This window comes from Diaphorina citri, unplaced genomic scaffold (genome assembly GCF_000475195.1).
Source record: "Diaphorina citri unplaced genomic scaffold, Diaci psyllid genome assembly version 1.1 scaffold91, whole genome shotgun sequence".
Taxonomy (NCBI): Eukaryota; Metazoa; Arthropoda; class Insecta; order Hemiptera; family Psyllidae; genus Diaphorina; species Diaphorina citri.
Window position 1 is genome coordinate 274,899 of NW_007377528.1, and position 19,601 is coordinate 294,499.

Here is a 19,601-nt window from a genome sequence, read left to right on the forward strand (position 1 = left end):
TTCCAATTTCATCAAAAGAAAGGGCTTAAAGACTGCTATCGAACCAGTGCTATTCAAAAATTGTAGTCAAAAAAACAAAAATTAGAAAAATAAATGTTGGCAGGTGGGCCAATAAATGGTACGTTTTTTAGGTGGGCGAATAAATGGTACACTTACCCTACTACATAAGATTATGGCTTTATAGGCTTCACTTTTTTGTATCTTTCAAAAATTCCAGTTGTCCACTCCTTTCAAACCTCCGTGATACATTTTGGAAATCCCTGCTTTTTAAAACATAGCTATCTTCTCATACATAACGATCACCGTCATATTGGTGAAGCTAGCCCAAGCTTTTCGCGTTCACTTTTCTTTTTCTTTTCGTTTTTGAAAAAGTTAAAATTTCAAAGTTGTGAATTCTTTTAATTTAATAATTTAAAATTTAAATTTTAATTTATACCTCAAATTACCCACTTTTATTTATTCAAGGAAACGCGTACTTTCCTCTAATCACCATGTATTTAATGTTTTAATTTATACCTCAAATTACCCACTTTTATTTATTCAAGGAAACGCGTACTTTCCTCTAATCACCATGTATTTAATGTACTACCTTGGCGAAGACGGCAAAAGAGTCTACACTCTGAAGGTAAGTGAACGTAGAACTTCATCAGGTGTTTTCATTGAAACACTTGAAAATTCTTCTTTTTCTGAAGAAATGTATGCTTTTTATGGATTTTTTTCGTTATTCTGAGTAGGAAATGGATTCGCAGTTTGTGGGCTTTCAGTAAAGTTACTACATGTGTACGAATATTGACAAGTGTTTGAAATCCAAATTGGCACATGTGCAATTTGAGGTTAGGTTTGCTCTCAACCTTGGTACATACCTACTCCTCGTTATTCTGAGTAGGAAATGGATTCGCAGTTTGTGGGCTTTCAGTAAAGTTACTACATGTGAACGAATATTGACAAGTGTTTGAAATCCAAATTGGCACATGTGCAATTTGAGGTTAGGTTTGCTCTCAACCTTGGTACATACCTACTCCGTATTTACACAGTGGTGAATCAACTACCTATGGTCATATCAATATTATCTAATTATTTTTAATACAGTGATTTTTAAAAAAATACTTATAAAACATTAATATGTAATATGAATTATTACCGGAAAGAAAGTACCGGTCTATGTTTATTTAATTTATCTAGCAGAATTCGGCCAACAATACCATCACAAAGTTTCGCTGACAGTGTCAAGTACTCCTCTAAATCCCTTTGATAGTGAACACCATCGCGAAACCAAATTTGAGCAACAAATATACCTAAAATACTCGTAAAAAACAATTTGGTCTATTAAGGAGGTTGTTCAAAGTGGAGTTGTTAGTTGTTTACAAAATGTGGAAAAGAAAGTAGTTTTAAGGACCTGGGTGACAAGTACTTTTTCAAGATAAAATACAAAGAAATAAATATATCCTTTTAAGATTGGGAGAGGTGTTTCAAATTTCAAACCAACAGGCAAGTGGTGAGTTGCGTCCGAGTACCTATTCTCTATCTTTCCTATTCTATGAGTTACATAAGTTTATTTCTTGGCTTTCTTCCGCTTCACCTGCGTGGTGAGTTCTTCCATTTCCTATTCTATGAGTTACATATTTACGTACTACTGGTCCTTTCCCTCACACATGCTCATCCCCACACAGAACTGATTCAAACTTAATGCTACTGAAATAATTGTCGTCACCTACCAGCTTACCAACCATGCATGGGCAACGCTACATAACTTCAGTGATTCATGGGGAGCTAGAGTATAAATATTCAAATATAATAATAAATAGTAAAATACCAGTGATCCATGGAGAACTAATATCTTCAAAATAGGTAAATAACAACACAATATATTTTTCTTTAATATTCAATTTCTTTCGGTATTTTACTTCTTTTCTTTCAGTAAAATTTTGGTGTCAGTTGAGACACCAATTTAACATACCCTCCTATTACAATCCTTCATCGTCAACTATCCTTAGGTATTTAAAAAATCAAATTCAAAATTTCGCAAAAGACCTATAAGGTATACTACATCAGTACTAGTAGAGTACTGCAATAACATAAACATAATACAATAAATAAGTCATAATAATTTATATTATGTTGAAACTTATTTACATTAAACATGGTAAATATAATAATAAATAGGATTTATAGAGTTAAAATTCCTGGTATATTCATGTATAATTTCAAAATATTCTAGGTATTAACATGGACTTTTTGAAATCAACTAAAGAAGAAAATATCATCAAACTAAACGGGGGGGAAATCACAATCATAACAAAATTATAATTATGTTCATTTGAATTTTATTCCATTTCACCACTATCCAAAAGGTAAAAGGCTTGAAAACAAACAGCTGATGGGATAATACAAAATGCAGTGTTATAAGAAGTGTATGAGGGGCAAGCTAAAGGACCGTTTCGAAATTTATGCTTCCTGTTCTTGACAATTTAAAGAGTGAAAGAGGAGAAGGATGAAATTATGTTTCTTCTTCTTCTTCTTCTTCTTCTTCTTCTTCATCTTCTTCTTCTTCTTCTTCTTCTTCTTCTTCTTCTTCTTCTTCTTCTTCTTCTTCTTCTTCTTCTTCTTCTTCTTCTTGAGGTGCCGTCTCCGTTCCGGAGGTTGGCAAACATCATGGTTATTCTACACGTTATCCATAACGTATAGAAGTATTAGACTCTTTCTATCCCACTCAAGGTTTCACAAAAATCCGGAAGCGAAAATCCACGTGAAGCAAAAGTATTTACTTCTCGTTCTAGTTCTCCTTTTCTCTCTCAGTCTTCATATTTCTTCGCCTCTCTCTCTCTCTCTCACACACACACACACACACACACACACACACACACACACAATACCGAAATTGTATATCTTCCCTTTTGCTTTCTTTATATAAATTTTGAGTAACTCTCTTTTTTTCAACTTTTCTCTTTTCCCATTATTCGATTTTCTTCTATTTACGCTTTTCTTCGTACGATCTTCAATATTTCTATCTATTATTTTCTCTTAGACAACTTTCTCTCTCTCTCTCTCTCTCTCTCTCTCCGTTCCAATAGTTGTCTGTTGTCTGAAGTAGGTACAGTATTGTTCTAGTAAAATAATTGCCATCAATTCCATGTCTTTTCCAGCATAATGTAGGTAATAGGTATCACCTACAAGAAAGGAAATAGACCATTAATGATGTAAAAAGAATGAATAAAACAATGCAAGTCAACGCAGACAAAAGCTATACAAAGAGCAGACAGGTTTTTTTTTCCGAGAAATACCTTGTTCATCGTGTCCCGTTTTTTTTTTTTTTTTTTTTTTTTTTTTTTTTTTTTTTTTTTGGGGGGGGGAGAAAAACCAAATCGACTGGGTGTTTACCTACCATGCTGGCACCGGTCGCTATGCGCATTTATACGTCATAGCTACTCTTTTTCCTCACGAGACTGAGTGGGCCCCGCAACAGCCAGTCACGGAATCAATCATTTGGATGATACAAATTTCTTGACCTTGGTAACGGCAATCAAACATATCCTCAGCATAGCATGGATGTGGTAGTGTAACCTTTAAAATAAAAGATGAAAGCATGTTACAATCAGTCAAAATGATTAAACTTTTAACTTTGGACAGTAAAATTTCTTATGCGCTATCAAACTACTGGCGTAATTGAAAGTAATATCACAAGTCGTACAATATCGCGACTGTTCGTCGCTTTCCGCCTCCATTCGGACGTTTTCGGGGCCTAGATTTTCCTTCTTAACGCTTACTTCGTTTTGTAATCGTGCTACAACATCGGGTTCAAATTTCACATGAGATTCCGAATTGCTTCGAGTCAAATCCAGAGTATTTTCTACATTGGGACTTGAGGGATTCAACTTACAATTGTTCTCTACATGACAATCACTATCTTCGTCAACATCAATGTATTCTTCAGCATCTATGACTTCTTTCTTGATGTTGTTTTCTACTCGACGCTCCTCATCGTCAAGTGTTACATCGTCGAATTTTTTCTTGTTGCTTCGAATGATACCATTCACATTGATGGATTCTGGTGGCATGTCGATGTCGTTGTTGTTGAGGTTTTCCCCGATAGATTGGCGAAGACTTGGCTTGGAGATATCGGTACATTCATTGTTATTGTTGACAGCAGGATCATCTAAGAGACAGGTGATGAAGTTGTCTTCCTGTAAAGAAACAACAAGAAAACTTAGTACGATCAGATCATTCAGTACTTATTACTTTAGGATACTTGGAACTTCTATTCATAGCTTTCTATTTCAAGGATCTTTTTAAAAAGCCAATCAAAACTTACCACAACATCTGCGGAGCGCGTTTCAAAGTGCATCCGAATATGTGTCCTCATTCCCCGTAGTGTGTTGCCCTTGTAGCTACAGATCTTACAGAGGAAAGCCTTGACGTTCTTGTGAGACTCCATGTGTTTCTGAGCAGCGCACGTCGATGTACTGATCACATTGCAACACGGACACTTCCAGCCAACTCCCGGTAGCTCTTGCTGAAAACGGAGAACAAAGATAATTTAGTGATGCCTCTTTTGCGAGAAAGAAAACAAATAGGAAAAACAGCTTTTTTTCAGGAAGGAACAGAAATGTATCTATAACTATGAAATATCCTTTATTTTTAGCACACATTGTGACATGTTTACCTACACCTACCCACTAAAAATATCTATGATTTTTTGCGAGAAAGAAAACAAATAGGAAAAATAGCTTTTTTTCAGGAAGGAACACAAATGTATCTATAACTATGAAATATCCTTTATTTTTAGCACACATTGTGACATGTTTACCTACACCTACCCACTAAAAATATCTATGATAAATTTTCAAACTTACCTTGAACTTGGGACTTTTTCGGTTTGACTTGTCACTTCCGTCTTGTGAGCTGGAAGATGGGACGATGGGTTTCTTGTTGCAGTAGTAAAGGGCAAAGTTACTATTCCTAAAGAAATAATCAGTCTTCCTTTTGCAATGTAAAATCATGACATTAAGCGTTCTGGCGTCCCGAAATGAAAGAGAGAAGGAGGCCAAGATAGAAAAAAGACAGTTGTTCCGAGAGAGAACCTGGTCTATTGAGGATAATGTTCGCCGCGGAACAGAATCGAATCCGTTGTTTCAGCAAATTTACTAATTGTGACAGTTTGGTAAATGTACCAATGTACTTAAATTGTTTTTCTCAAGAACCTTCTCATGTATTATTTATTTAAAATTAAAAACATTCAAGATTGTTGCAGTTAGGCTTACACAACAGGCTACAGAAACTTGAAACTTGAGAAAAAACATGGAAAGAAGAAAAGAAATCATTTCCTGTGTTTTTTTTACACTTTACAACAAAACATTAAAATATTATTAAACAAAAGAAAAAAATATCTCAAAAAGACTGAAAAGTCAGAGTAAAGAAATTTGAATAAAAATAACACCAAAGAAAAACGCATTATTTAGATTAAAATGTGAGTTAGACAAAGAAAAAGTGTTGGGAGAGAAATGAGAAAGTTGATGATGAAGTATGCAAAGAGGAAAAGTGAAATAAAACAAAGAGGAAGTAGGTTTATGAAGAGATAAAATGAAGAAAAGAGATAAAAAGAGATGATTCTGTATTGAATTGCGGTTATTAGTAAAAGCAAGGCTTTGGTAAATTAGAAACCCTTTGAAAGAAGGTTTTGTGTGTTCTCAAAGTTCACTCAACCCGCAAAAGATTTTTTTTTCCTTTAAGAAGTTTGATAGAGGGAAGCGTAACTTTTGTCCTGAAGAGAAAAAGAAGACGGGATAGGAGAAAGACAGCCGTTTCTAAATTCTTTATTTTTTCAAACAAGCTAGTTATTAAGAAGTTTGTGTCTCATTTATTATTTACGTCAAACATAATATTATGACATTTATGACAAAAAAAAGCTCAAAATAGGTTACCTTTTTTTCTACTGCGGCAGATCTTCCTACCTACATACTAAACATGAAGGAAGGCACATTTTTGAAGACCCCAAAGTAAGATTTCTGAGAAGTTTGTAAAGGGTGCTTACTAGTATTACTTTGTAATGTTGGGTGGTGATTGGAGTTTCATGTTCTTCCCCTTTCTTCTTCACTCCTATATTATTACTTTCTATTTTATTATTATTATTAATTTTCCACTGCGGCAGATCTTCCTACCTACATACTAAACTTGAAGGAGGGCACATTTTTGAAGACCCCAAATTAAGATTTCTGAGAAGTTTGTAAAAGGGTGCTTACTAGTATTACCTACTTTGTAATGTTGGGTGGTGATTGGAGTTTCATGTTCTTCCCCTTTCTTCTTCACACCTATATTTTTACTTTCTATTTTATTATTTCTCCTCCTCCTCCTCCTCCTCCTCCTCCTCCTCCTCTTATTCTTCATTCTCCTTCATACCTACCTTCTTCATAACGTTCTCAATGTCCTCCGGGTTCAAATAGAACAGGGAATAGTTCACACTGGCCGCAAATTCCAGGGGGTAATTATAGTAGGGATAACCAGTCAGGGAGAGCGCCAGCATGGTGTTGAGAAATTTCTCCTTGTCGGGTTCTGTAACGTTGCCAAACATTCTGAAAGCAAACACGGTCGAAAAAGCTTGCGAGGGGAATTTACCCACGGTTGAGGGGGGATTGGAATTCCCGTTGTTTGACTATTTATTGCGGGTAGAGGGAGGGAATTTTCTAGTGTTGTACTGTTGTTGGTGTTGGGAAGAGAGTTGACTTTCTAGTGGTGTTGTGCGGAAGAGGGGAAATTTCCCTAGTTGTCGTTAAAGAGAGAGGGAATTTTCTATTTGTTGCAGGGCAGGGAGGGAATTCCGAGTTGTTCCGCGGGGGAAATTTCCAAAAAATTGACCAATCTGCTCGGGGATTTAGGGACACGAATGGACGCTTTATGTAAATTAGAGGTAATTGTATTACCAGCGTTCCATGTACATTCATGCTGCATGTACAGTTTTTAATGTGCCTATTTACATATTTCTGTGAAATTTTGTCTCCTCGTAGGAAGATGAAGTAAGCTGCAATGTGTATATGACGGGGAAAAATTAAAGGGAAAATATATTGACCCATTTTTTTTCCAAGTAGGGCATTCCTTTTTGAAAGCGGGTAATCGTCATTGAATAACTGCTAATTTACAGACGGGGGTGTCACTTTTAACAACTTAGGTCTTCTCGTGACGGGTTTTACCCACCATTTGGCGGCAAACTACCCGCCTCCTCAATTTAACCTCACCCAGCCTGAGTGGAGTCGGGACCTATTTACATATTTCTGTGAAATTTTGTCTCCTCGTAGGAAGATGAATGAGGCTGCAATGGGTTTATGACGGGGAATAATTAAAGGGAAAATATATTGACCCATTTTTTCAAAGTAGGGCATTCCTTTTTGAAAGCGGGTACTTGTCATTGAATAACCGCTAATTTACAGACGGGGGTGTCACTTTTAACAACTTTGGTCTTCTCGTGACGGGTTTTACCCACCATTTGGCGGCAAACTACCCGCCTCCTCAATTTAACCTCACCCAGCCTGAGTGGAGTCGGGAACCCAGCAGCATGTGGATTCCTCAGATGGTCACCCATCCAGGTACTAACCACACGCAACGTTGCTTAACTTCAGTGATCTATGCGGAACTGTTGCATTCAACGTGCTATCGCCGCTAGTCTCTCAAAACTTACTCTGCCATGACAGCAAGCACCTTGGAGTACAAGCTCTTGTTGATGGGACACACAGTGACCGCAGGGTAGTCCACTTTCTCCAGTGGATAGCGCGGATTGTCTACTACAATCTGAGTGCCGCTAGTCTCTCAAAACTTACTCTGCCATGACAGCAAGCACCTTGGAATACAAGCTCTTGTTGATGGGACACACAGTGACCGCAGGGTAGTCCACTTTCTCCAGTGGATAGCGCGGATTGTCTACTACAATCTGAGTGGGACTGTTGGAGAAGAACGTCCAAGATTCCCAGTGCTGGTAGAGAACGAAGGAGGCAGCCATGATCAGCAGAACTGTCCAGATGAGTCTGCAAATGAGAAGGTTGATAAAACTGTGTCCACAGTCCACACAGTCGACTAGGACGACAACAGGTTCATGTAGTAGGTTCATCTCTTCACCTCGTCGATCGACATCTATCGATGTCGACTGAACCGTCCATTTAGAAATTTATTTATTTAATTGTAAATGTAAAGTAAATGCAGTTTCTTTGTGTTATTATATCACAACTTTGGTGCTCACTGCAGCATTGTAGGATTTTCCCAATATCTCAATAATCCAGTCCACAGTCCACACTGTCGACTAGGACGACAACAGGTTCATGTAGTAGGTTCATCTCTTCACCTCGTCGATCGACATCTATCGATGTTGACTGAACCGTCCATTTAGAAATTTATTTTATTTAATAAATTGTAAATGTAATGTAAATGCAGTTTCTTTGTGTTATTATGTCACAACTTTGGTACTCACTGCAGCATTGTAGGATTTTCCCAATATCTCAATAATCCTAAAATGCAATGTTTACCTACCATGCTGGCACCGGTCGCTATGCGCATTTATACGTCATAGCTACTCATTTTCCTCACGACGCTGAGTGGGCCCCGCAACAGCCGATCACGGAATCAATCATTTGGATGATACAAATTTCTTGACCCCGCCGGGAATTGAACCAGGGTCTCCCGCGTGCAAGGCGAGCGCAGTGACCACTACGTCATTGGAGCTGATTATTTATTTAATTGAAGGAGTTTGAACAAGTCCTGGCTCAGAGTTCGAATATTTTTACCAAATTACCTACATTGAATTTGGACAAACTTTTCGACAGTTAGGGTGAAGACAAACAAATCGAGTTTCCCTCCCCCAACTGTGAAGAGTAAAAGCTATTTGTGTTCTTCTTTTAAAATTAACTAGATCATATTAAGATTACCTTTATTTTTCTGGACTCGGTGGGAACAATAGTAGGTCTGGTGGGCTTCTAATGTGCTCGCGGAACTGAATCGAATCCCACACGGGACGCAAGTATACACAGGAGAATTCCAGAACAGGTAAGGTGGATATCGCCTTACCTGACTTTGTTTCACTGTCGGAGGAAGTACTGTGCAATATAGCTTCCCCTTTTAGAGATTCTCTACCATTGCACATCTGACATGTTTGGCAACAATGCCTATTTTTTGCTGTCTTATTGATCTGGACACACTATAGAGACGAAGTTATATCTTCCATTCAGTGACTACAAGCCTCACCTAGTCTGAGTGGGGCCGGGAAAAGCCAGCAGCATGCGATTGCCGAGATGATCACCCACCCATATATGTACCAGCTTACCAACCATGGGCAACGCTACATAACTTCAATGATTCATGGGGAGCTAGAGTATAAATTCAAAGTAGATATTAACTTCAGTGATCGAAGAAGAACTAAAATCTTCAAAATAGGTAAATAACAACACAATATATATATATTTTTTTTTTTTTTAAAATATTCAATTTCTTTCGGTATTTTACTTATTTTCTTTCAGTAAAATTTTGGTGTCAGTTGAGACACCAATTTAACATACCCTCCTATTACAATCCTTCATCGTCAACTATCCTTAGGTATTTAAAAAATCAAATTCAAAATTTCGCAAAAGACCTATAAGGTATACTACATCAGTACTAGTAGAGTACTGCAATAACATAAACATAATACAATAAATAAGTCATAATAATTTATATTATGTTGAAACTTATTTACATTAAACATGGTAAATATAATAATAAATAGGATTTATAGAGTTAAAATTCCTGGTATATTCATGTATAATTTCAAAATATTCTAGGTATTAACATGGACTTTTTGAAATCAACTAAAGAAGAAAATATCATCAAACTAAACGGGGGGGAAATCACAATCATAACAAAATTATAATTATGTTCATTTGAATTTTATTCCATTTCACCACTATCCAAAAGGTAAAAGGCTTGAAAACAAAACTAAAGAAGAAAATATCATCAAACTGAACGGGGGAAAAATCACAATCATAACAAAATTATAATTATGTTCATTTGAATTTTATTCCATTTCACCACTATCCAAAAGGTAAAAGGCTTGAAAACAAACAGCTGATGGGATAATACAAAATAAATGGTGGGAAGGATAATGAAGTAAGTAAAATTCAAATGAACAGGACATTGCACATGAGGGTAAATATACAAACATAAACAAACAAGTGAGGTCTGTGAAAAAAGAGCCATTTTTCAAATAAAAAACAGTAGGTAAATAAAATGGCTATTCTTTCATAGACCTTCTCAAATATTATGGCAAGGAGAAGCCATAGTGTTAAAAACCTTACTCTCTTATTAAGTTGAATCACCTAGTTTACATGGATAAGTAAAATGATAAGATCCTATTTTTTACTATCTACAAATTACAAAATCTAAGTAAAATATTGAAAACGACTAGTTTCATACATAAGAATTATAATGAGTAAAAATCAAATTCAATTCATATTATTTAGGTTTAAAAATATTTAATAATATTGTCACAGACGCTATCATTGAAAATAAAATGTAGGTTACCTAGCTCCTAATTACCTAGGTAAAAATAAATTGAATAGAGGCATAATCCATACCTTCTGAGCTTTTAACGAGCAGACCCTATTTATTGCGGGTAGAGGGAGGGAATTTTCTAGTGTTGTTGGTGTTGGGAAGAGAGTTGACTTTCTAGTGGTGTTGTGCGGAAGAGGGGAAATTTCCCTATTTGTCGTTAAGGAGAGAGGGAATTTTCTATTTGATGCAGGGCAGGGAGGGAATTCCGAGTTGTTCCCCGGGGGAAATTTCCAAAAAATTGACCAATCTGCTCGGGGATTTAGGGACACGAATGGACGCTTTATGTAAATTAGAGGTAATTGTATTGGTGAAAAAAGAGCCATTTTTCAAATAAAAAACAGTAGGTAAATAAAATGGCTATTCTTTCATAGACCTTCTCAAATAGTATGGCAAGGAGAAGCCATAGTGTTTAAAACCTTACTCTCTTATTAAATTGAATCACCTACTTTACATGGATAAATAAGATGATAAGATCCTATTTTTTACTATCTACAAATTACAATATCTAAGTAAAATATTGAAAACGACTAGTTTCATACATAAGAATTATAATGAGTAAAAATTAAATTCAATTCATATTATTTAGGTTTAAAAATATTTAATAATATTGTCACAGACGCTATCATTGAAAATAAAATGTAGGTTACCTAGCACCCCTCCCCCAACTGTGAAGAGTAAAAGCTTTTTGTGTTCTTCTTTTAAAATTAACTTGATCATATTAAGATTACCTACCTTTATTTTTCTGGGCTCGGTGGGAACAATAGTAGGTCTGGTGGGCTTCTAATGTGCTCGCGGAACTGAATCGAATCCCACACGGGACGCAAGTATACACAGGTAACGAGCAGAATGATTACCGTTATCAAAAATTAATTGTTAAAATTTGTAGCTTTAAGGCGTACAATTACAACATTTTTGTAAGTATACAGATGACTCAATTTGAATCTTTTTTATCTTGACGAAATATTTGGGGCTAAAGCTCAAACGCAGCTTTGTTCCAAAAAATTCTACTTACTTGTAAACCACAAATCAAGGTTTTAATGAAATTGGTTATACAGATGACTCAATTTGAATCTTTTTTATCTTGACGTAATATTTGGGGCTAAAGCTCAAACGCAGCTTTGTTCCAAAAAATTCTACTTACTTGTAAACCACAAATCAAGGTTTTAATGAAATTGGGCATCGCGGGACCTGTTGAAGATTCATAATCTTTGTCGCTGGTTAGACTCTACGAAAGCCCATGTATTCCTGTTAGTCTAACCAGCGACAAAGAACAATCTTGTTTACGGTCGTAATAGCTTCGACTCTTCCTCAGCCCTAACTGCATCAGTGGGATTCACAAAGCACTATAGTTACTGATGCGGGTTCTACAGAAAGTGAAGAGAAAAATGAAGTTTTCAGAACGTCTTTTTGCAGAGTAAAGAGCCCAAAATGCTGGCAACATTCCCAAGTTTAACATCTTTACCTACATATGTACATACATTACTTGTGAGCTATAGGGAATTGAAAGTATACCTCATCCTCCTTCTTCTTCTCCTTCTCCCCTGTCTTATTCTTCATTTTCTTTGTCTTATTATTCGTATTCCGCTTCTTCTCCTCCTCCTCCTCCTCCTCCTCCTGCTTTTGTTCTCTCCTTTTTCTTCTTCTTCTTCTTCTTCTTCTTCTTCTTCTTCTTCTTCTTCTTCTTCTCCTCCTAATCATTTGTCTTCTTTTTCTGTTTGGACCCCAAGTTTTTCGTCCTCTTTTTTACTCTTCTTCTTCTTCTTCTTTTCATCCTTCTTCTTTACTGACCTGATATTGTTTCTCTCTGCAGTTTTACTGTTGAAGGAATAACAAAATCCCTCCTCCTTTTCTTTTTACTTCATAATTTTTATTTATTATTTTTATTCCCCCTTCCTTTTCATCCTTCCTCGTTGTTACCAGTTACCCAAACATGTCGCCAGGTTTAATGAATTTTTAATGACTTTTTTCGTTCGTAAATTAATATTCAATACGACGGAAAGTTTTCGTATAACTACCTACCTAAGTGTGCACGAAATTTAATTAAAATGAACTTTTGCAGATTCCGCTTTTAATAAACCCACCATTCACCCGAGTGTTGATATAGAGGGGTTCGGGAGATCGTCTGTGTGCCTTTTTGAATTCTGGGATGAAGGAGAGTAAAAATATTAATTAAAATGCTACATAGATCAAATTTCCCTACGCTAAATACGTACATACGTAGGTACATAAATATTCTTACTCATTGTGGATTCAAGTCAGGTAACTGAAACATTTTAGTGTCGTAGAAATATTGCTAACGCAATTTTGCTGTTCTTATTCGAAGTCCTACGACATTCACAGTAAAAACTGATATTCTTCACTCTTTCACTCCTTTGATGATTTTTTTCTTTTTTTTTAGATATATATATATATACACTTTCGGAAACGGGAATTGAACCGATGCCGACGCCTTCCTGATTACCAGACGGAGGTAAGTTGAGAAACGTAGGTACCTATATACGAGTAAATATTAATTCAGACCTACCTCAGATTGTTTAACTTTGTACTTACCTTTCGTACAACGGTCTCTTGGGTTCCACTGTATAGCGGAGTCCATGGATTGAAGATTTCAAACAGTATTCCTTCCACAACACACTTGCCATGTCCAATTTTCTCTCCTTTGAAATCTCTTCTAATCCGAAGTTCTAATTGAAGTTTCGGAAAAGTTAAAATAGTTTTATTGGGAGCTCTCTTCCTCGAGCTTTTGTGAGGAAAAATACCTACCTACTAAGTATTTTTTTTTTTTTTTTTTTTTTTTTCCTTTTTTAAATAGATATCTGTCGACCACTACGCCATTGGAGCTGACTATTTATTTAATTGAAGGAGTTTGAACAAGTCCTGCCTCAGAGTTCGAATATTTTTACCAAATTACCTACATTGAATTTGGACAAACTTTTCGACAGTTAGGGTGAAGACAAACAAATCGAGTTGAACATAATAAAAATTTTTAAATCAAAATAATGGACTGCTAAATAGGTCAAAATGTCCTGTTCTTCTCAAGAACTTCGCCGTTTTAGGTCACTAGATCAGCCACCTTTTAATTTTTCTTTTTACTTTATTATTTTTATTCCCCCTCCCTTTTCATCCTTCCTCGTTGTTACCAGTTACCCAAACATGTCGCCAGGTTTAATGAATTTTTAATGACTTTTTTCGTTCGTAAATTAATATTCAATACGACGGAAAGTTTTCGTATACCTACCTAAGTGTGCACGAAATTTAATTAAAATGAACTTTTGCAGATTCCGCTTTTAATAAACCCACCATTCACCCGAGTGTTGATATAGAGCGGTTCGAGAGATCGTGTGTGTGCCTTTTTAGTCCGTCCTTCCTTTATTATTACAATAGTAATAAAAAGGTATAAGGGACGGACTATTGTATTCGCCTCGGTGTCGTCTGATATCTATGATAAATTTTCAAACTTACCTTGAACTTGGGACTTTTTCGGTTTGACTTGTCACTTCCGTCTTGTGAGCTGGAAGATGGGACGATGGGTTTCTTGTTGCAGTAGTACGTCTGATGTGCTGTGAGACTATCATAGGACATGAACTTGACTCCACATGCTGTGCAGATGAACTGGAGGTGCGGAGTGGTGGGTTTTGGACTCACAGAAGTGGCCGGGGAAGGTGGGGACGGACTAGGCTTCATTTGTGAGGTTGGAGGTTGCGATTCTTCCTTGACTGAGGACTCGGCACTCTGCCGGGCGGAACAGTAATGTTTCTTATGAGCCAAGTAGTTTTCCAACTTACAGAACACAATGTTACACTCTTGACATTTGGACACACCCTGTTTCACCACAAGAGGCGGCGTTTGAGAAACATTGGGTAACTCTCCCGCTGAGATTCGAAGTGCAAGTTCAGGATTCAACATGGGCAGGAGGGTGGCAGGGTTTACGATTTCTGCGCCGCCCCGTGGTAATAAATTCTGCAGTCCAGGTAGAAGGCCTGGAGGCAGTTTGGCGTTCTTTGGCAAACTGAGTCGAGGAGAAACAGAGGCAGCCAGGTGGGGCAGTAACTCAGGTGGGAAAGGGAGGTCAGATTTGAGATCTTGTTGGGCAGCCACAGCGGCAAGGAATAGATTAGGAACGTCAAACCCCACAGGTGCAAACCCAGGCTGACTGAGAGATCCCGAATCCATTCTTCGCCTTTTCACCTCCACTTCTTTCATCTTCATATGATTGTAAGGACGACGTAGTTTAGCAGGTGGAGAAGTTCCTGACCTAGGACTGGAACTATTACTTTGTCCTTCTCGTTTTTGTGAAGAGTTGGAGCAAGGAGAGATGGGTGCAGGGGAGGGGGAGGAGCAGGTGGATGAGGTAGATAGAAGTAAAGGAATAGAAGGGGCACACACAATGTCCTCAGTTTCCACGGAGTGGTTTTCAACGCTGCGGCGATTTTCCTTCTCATCCTCACACATGTCACCGGCTTCAACACCAGACCTATGAGTTGTAAGATCTAGAGGACCAGGTGTCCCATTCCTCATGTTTGAAGACTTGATAGGATGATGACCATTGTTACTAGAAGGTTTACTGGACATGTTTGTTGCCTGAGGTTCGCTGTTCGGGGATACTTCCTTTGGAGCCTGAAATAAAACGAAAGATGATTTCGTACGTTGTTAACATAATAGTATTAATATTAACTTTGTCATTAAAATGAGGACAAACAAACCAACATAGGTAATTAATAACCCATACCGTATAAATAAAGAGAATTAGAAAGATCTGCTTGAATAGAACTTTCAAACAGATCTTTCTAATCTTCAAATGTCTTTTCTAACACATTAAGGTTTCCTTTGAAATATATATAATTAAAACGAGCCTCCTAGATGGAAGAAAAACCAACCTGTTGTGAAACATCGGAAGGCGTTGCTATCCTCTGTTTGTTCTGTATGGACGGTGCACTGCCAGGAGCACTAGAATTCAAAATCCCCTGCGCCATCGGTTGCAGGGTTCCGTCGGGTAGTAGAAGACACGCCATATCCTGCGAGGGCAGGCCCATGGTGACGGGGCCCGACAGAATGGACGCATTTTGAAACAGTGAATAGGGGACTATCAAGATGGGATTGGTGGGAAGCGCTAGGAAAGGTTGGGAAGGTTCAGACGGGCCTGGACCGCCAGGGGAGAGTTCATTAACTTTGTCATTAAAACGAGGACAAACAAACCAACATAGGTAATTAATAACCCATACCGTATAAATGAAGAGAATTAGAAAGATCTGCTTGAATAGAACTTTCAAACAGATCTTTCTAATCTTCAAATGTCTTTTCTAACAAATTCTAACACATTAAGGTTTCCTTTGAAATATATATAATTAAAACGAGCCTCGTAGATGGAAGAAAAACCAACCTGTTGTGAAACATCGGAAGGCGTTGCTATCCTCTGTTTGTTCTGAGTGGACGATGCACTGCCAGGAGCACTAGAATTCAAAATCCCCTGCGCCATCGGTTGCAGGGTTCCGTCGGGTAGTAGAAGACATGCCATATCCTGCGAGGGCAAGCCCATGGTGACGGGGCCCGACAGAATGGACGCATTTTGAAACAGCGAATAGGGGACTATCAAGATGGGATTGGTGGGAAGCGCTAGGAAAGGTTGGGAAGGTTCAGACGGGCCTGGACCGCCAGGGGAGAGTTTAGCCTCTGTGGGGGACGTTGGAGAGGAGGGCGGTTTGCCTATGACGTTTTTGATGACGTGCCGCGTGCTGCAGTAGTGGAGCTTGTGGGCGCGGAACGTTTTGAGAGAAGAGAATCGGATATCACAGTCGGTACAGTAGCGATCGACCAGGTGGCGAGAGGAGATGTCCTGGAAAGAAGGTGAATTTAATTAGATAGAAAGTAATAGACCTTTTTATACTTTAATAAATGAATTTCATTTGTGTCAGGAGAATGATTGCCACTGGTGTGGTTCCCCAAATAATACACCCCTCAATCTTATGACTTGGAAAATCACTAGCCTAGGTCTAGGTCCACCAAGTTATCCACTACAGCTACACCACTTGGAATAAGTAAAAATGGTTTTCGTTAGCATTTTAGCATTACATGAAGACCTTAGTTAGCATTACATACTTATGTACATACAGTATACAGTACCTATGTGCTTTAATAAATGAATTTCAATTGTGTCAGGAAAATGATTGCCACTGGTGTGGTTCCCCAAATAATACACCCCTCAATCTTATGACTTGGAAAATCACTAGCCTAGGTCTAGGTCCACCAAATTATCCACTAGGACCACTACAGCTACACCACTTGGAATAAGTAACAAGCAGGGTCCGTCCCTCCGGGAATTTTTTAGCCCGTAGTGATTAGAGAAAATCAGTACCTATGTACCTACCTCATTTGTTGACTGACAGACAGACACACAGACGACACCGAAGCGAATACAATAGTCCGTCCCTTATACCTTTTCATTACTGTTGTAATAATAAAGGAAGGACGGACTAAAAATGGTTTTCGTTAGCATTTTAGCATTACATGAAGACCTTAGTTAGCATTACATACTTATGTACATACAGTATACAGTACCTATATTTTGATTTTACTTTCATGTAATGATTTAAAATCAAGACTAGAGCCCGTTCTCCCTTTATTCCCAATATAAGGATTATTAGAAACTAAAAACTTACCGATTCGACATCGGACGAGTTGCTATTCTGAGGGATAGGACCAGGGCCGGTTGCTATGGTGGGTCAACTTGAATTATTAGAAACTAAAAACTTACCGATTCGACATCGGACGAGTTGCTATTCTGAGGGATAGGACCAGGGCCGGTTGCTATGGTGGGGGGAGAGGCGGAATGCATTCTCATGTGCCGGTTCAGGCTGACTTTCTTGTCAGCGCTGTAAGAACAGTGAGGGCACCGGTGAGCCTTGCCTATACGCGGGCTACGGGTTCCATCTCCGCCACTGGGGGTGTCTTCCCCTGATGGGGTGTGAGGAGGTTTGATCGGTGTGGTACTCTCCTCCGCGTCACTGTCACCTCCTTCTGTGGAAGAGAAAGAAAGATCTTAGTGACCATAACGTCGTAAAGGATTAGCAAAGGTTAAGTGCGAAGGGCATCCACTCGTAATATTTTGTAGTCAAAACTAAATAACAGACCCAAAGCGATCACCCTAGGGCTGATTGAGGTTTTCCTTTGAATGACCAAAATTAACTAGTGATAGATTCTGACGTGACTTTGTGAAGATACATCTTTTAAAAGAAGAACACAAATAGCTTTTACTCTTCACAGTTGGGGGAGGGGTTTTTTATTGTTTATTTATACAGACATGTTTCACTCATCTTTTAAAAGAAGAACACAAATAGCTTTTACTCTTTACAGTTGGGGGAGGGGTTTTTTATTGTTTATTTATACAGACATGTTTCACCATTGCTGGCATCATCAGTGTAAAAAATATGATGCCAGACTGTGAATTCCGTTGAAGCTCCTTTTGTTGTGATCCATTGGGTAGTATGACCGAGGGTAGATACAATTGATTCCAACGATTCACTCGTAGTATTGACCTGGTACAGTAAATAAATGCCCTAATGGGGTTAGTCAGAAGACTTGCCGAACGCTCCAATTCTATTCTCTTTTGCGTCTTCTTGGTATAGGTTAGCTGGGTAATCAAAAAAAAAAATCAAATTTACAATCCTATATATCCCTAACAACATCGATGGTTGGCTAATTGTTAGTAGGTATAACGTACAATACTCGTATATCATAAGGCCAACAATTACCCAACCAAAAATGTTGTTAGGGATGTCTTCAAGCAAGGAAAGCTGGACTTATTGTTTCCAGACTAGTCTACAAGGGGCGATTCCGTTCCAGAGAATATTTTATCAACGAGCACAAATTTTTCATTGATAGATTCCATCCTGTATGTTTTCTCCTGTCTACTCTCTCACTCTCTCGTTCCCATATTCCTATTCTTCATTACAAAAACCCCTTATCTCCATTTTCTCTCTCCCTTGGTATGATAGGTGTCTTAGGGCTCACCATTCGCTCCGTCTTTACTGACACCTTTCCCTCAGATCCACTTCTAACCGACCGAGTAGGACTTTGACGGGGAGAAGCGCTTCGGGCGGACGGTGTATTGCGTGCGGTTAGGTACATAATGGCACATAAAATATATGAAAATAAATAATAAAACATATAATAGTACATAAAATACATGAAAATAATTATCTCACCACATTGGACGTCATCGAGTGGTTGCATAATATACATGAATGATAACTGGCCAATTACCCGCGGACAGTCACAAGATGTTCCACAAATCAGATGTCAATCCACATGGTGTACAACAGGGTGTTTAACAAGTTGTCAATCCAGGAACTTCCGTGAACAAAACAACAAACACTTCACTTGATTTTGAAATACACGATGGTTAAAATTGATCAAATATTATAACTTGATATCACTGATTCCACTAGACAATTCAAAAGATCAAAAACTTGCAAACTAACTCTACACCAAAGAACTCTTTGACTTCCTAACAAAGATAAGGACAATCACTCGAAATCCACTTGAAAAGTAATAATTTACGTACAAGAGAACACAACAATATTCAATAACAAAAAATTAGGTATATTAAAAAAATATGAAAACCATAAAAATATTTTTTAAAAAAATACTAAAAATTGAGGAAATTTTTTTTAAAAAATCAAAATTTTTGTCAATTTGTTTCCAAATTTTATTCTTGCTTTTAAATTGCCGACAGTGAAAAGTTTAAACGGCACCGCGATCTGAATTATGAAAGATCTACAAACAAACTAAAAAAAAAATATCAACAGCTCGAAATAAAGAGGTAGGTATGGTATAAAACGAAACAAGAATGAAAAGTTTTTATCAGCACTAAGGCTCACACATTGCTTCACGAGAAATTTTGAAACTGGCGCCCCTCTTTTCTTGAGCCCCTTGTTTCCTTGTAGCCCCTTTTTCTTGAGCCCCTTGTTCCCTTGCCCCGTGTCCCTTGAGATTATAAGATTACAAGGATTTAACTGTTACAAAGGATAGAAAGATATTCAAGT

General features: G+C 37.7%; 1 protein-coding gene, 1 long non-coding RNA gene and 1 pseudogene across 2 annotated transcripts in view; 1 reads left to right on the top strand and 2 right to left on the bottom strand.

Moving 5' to 3' along the window:
• Positions 1-3,547: 3,547 nt before the first annotated feature.
• LOC103524300 (zinc finger protein ush) overlaps positions 3,548-19,601 on the bottom strand; it is a 23,171-nt gene continuing 7,117 nt past the window's right edge. The window contains exons 4-13 of the mRNA XM_026833382.1: positions 17,312-17,574; positions 15,937-16,393; positions 15,438-15,700; positions 14,023-15,177; positions 13,111-13,244; positions 7,806-8,009; positions 6,398-6,566; positions 4,851-4,973; positions 4,310-4,510; positions 3,548-4,181 (exon numbers count right to left, since the gene is read on the bottom strand). Of these exons, the coding sequence (XP_026689183.1) occupies positions 3,606-4,181; positions 4,310-4,510; positions 4,851-4,973; positions 6,398-6,566; positions 7,806-8,009; positions 13,111-13,244; positions 14,023-15,177; positions 15,438-15,700; positions 15,937-16,393; positions 17,312-17,574 (3,545 nt within the window). The 3' untranslated portion in view covers positions 3,548-3,605. The remainder of the gene's footprint in view (positions 4,182-4,309; positions 4,511-4,850; positions 4,974-6,397; positions 6,567-7,805; positions 8,010-13,110; positions 13,245-14,022; positions 15,178-15,437; positions 15,701-15,936; positions 16,394-17,311; positions 17,575-19,601) is intronic.
• LOC113473908 lies at positions 7,534-7,652 on the bottom strand (annotated as a pseudogene).
• LOC113473907 lies at positions 9,445-10,214 on the top strand. The gene is made up of 2 exons (XR_003395701.1): positions 9,445-9,924; positions 10,052-10,214. It is a non-coding gene; the product is annotated as an uncharacterized LOC113473907 (long non-coding RNA).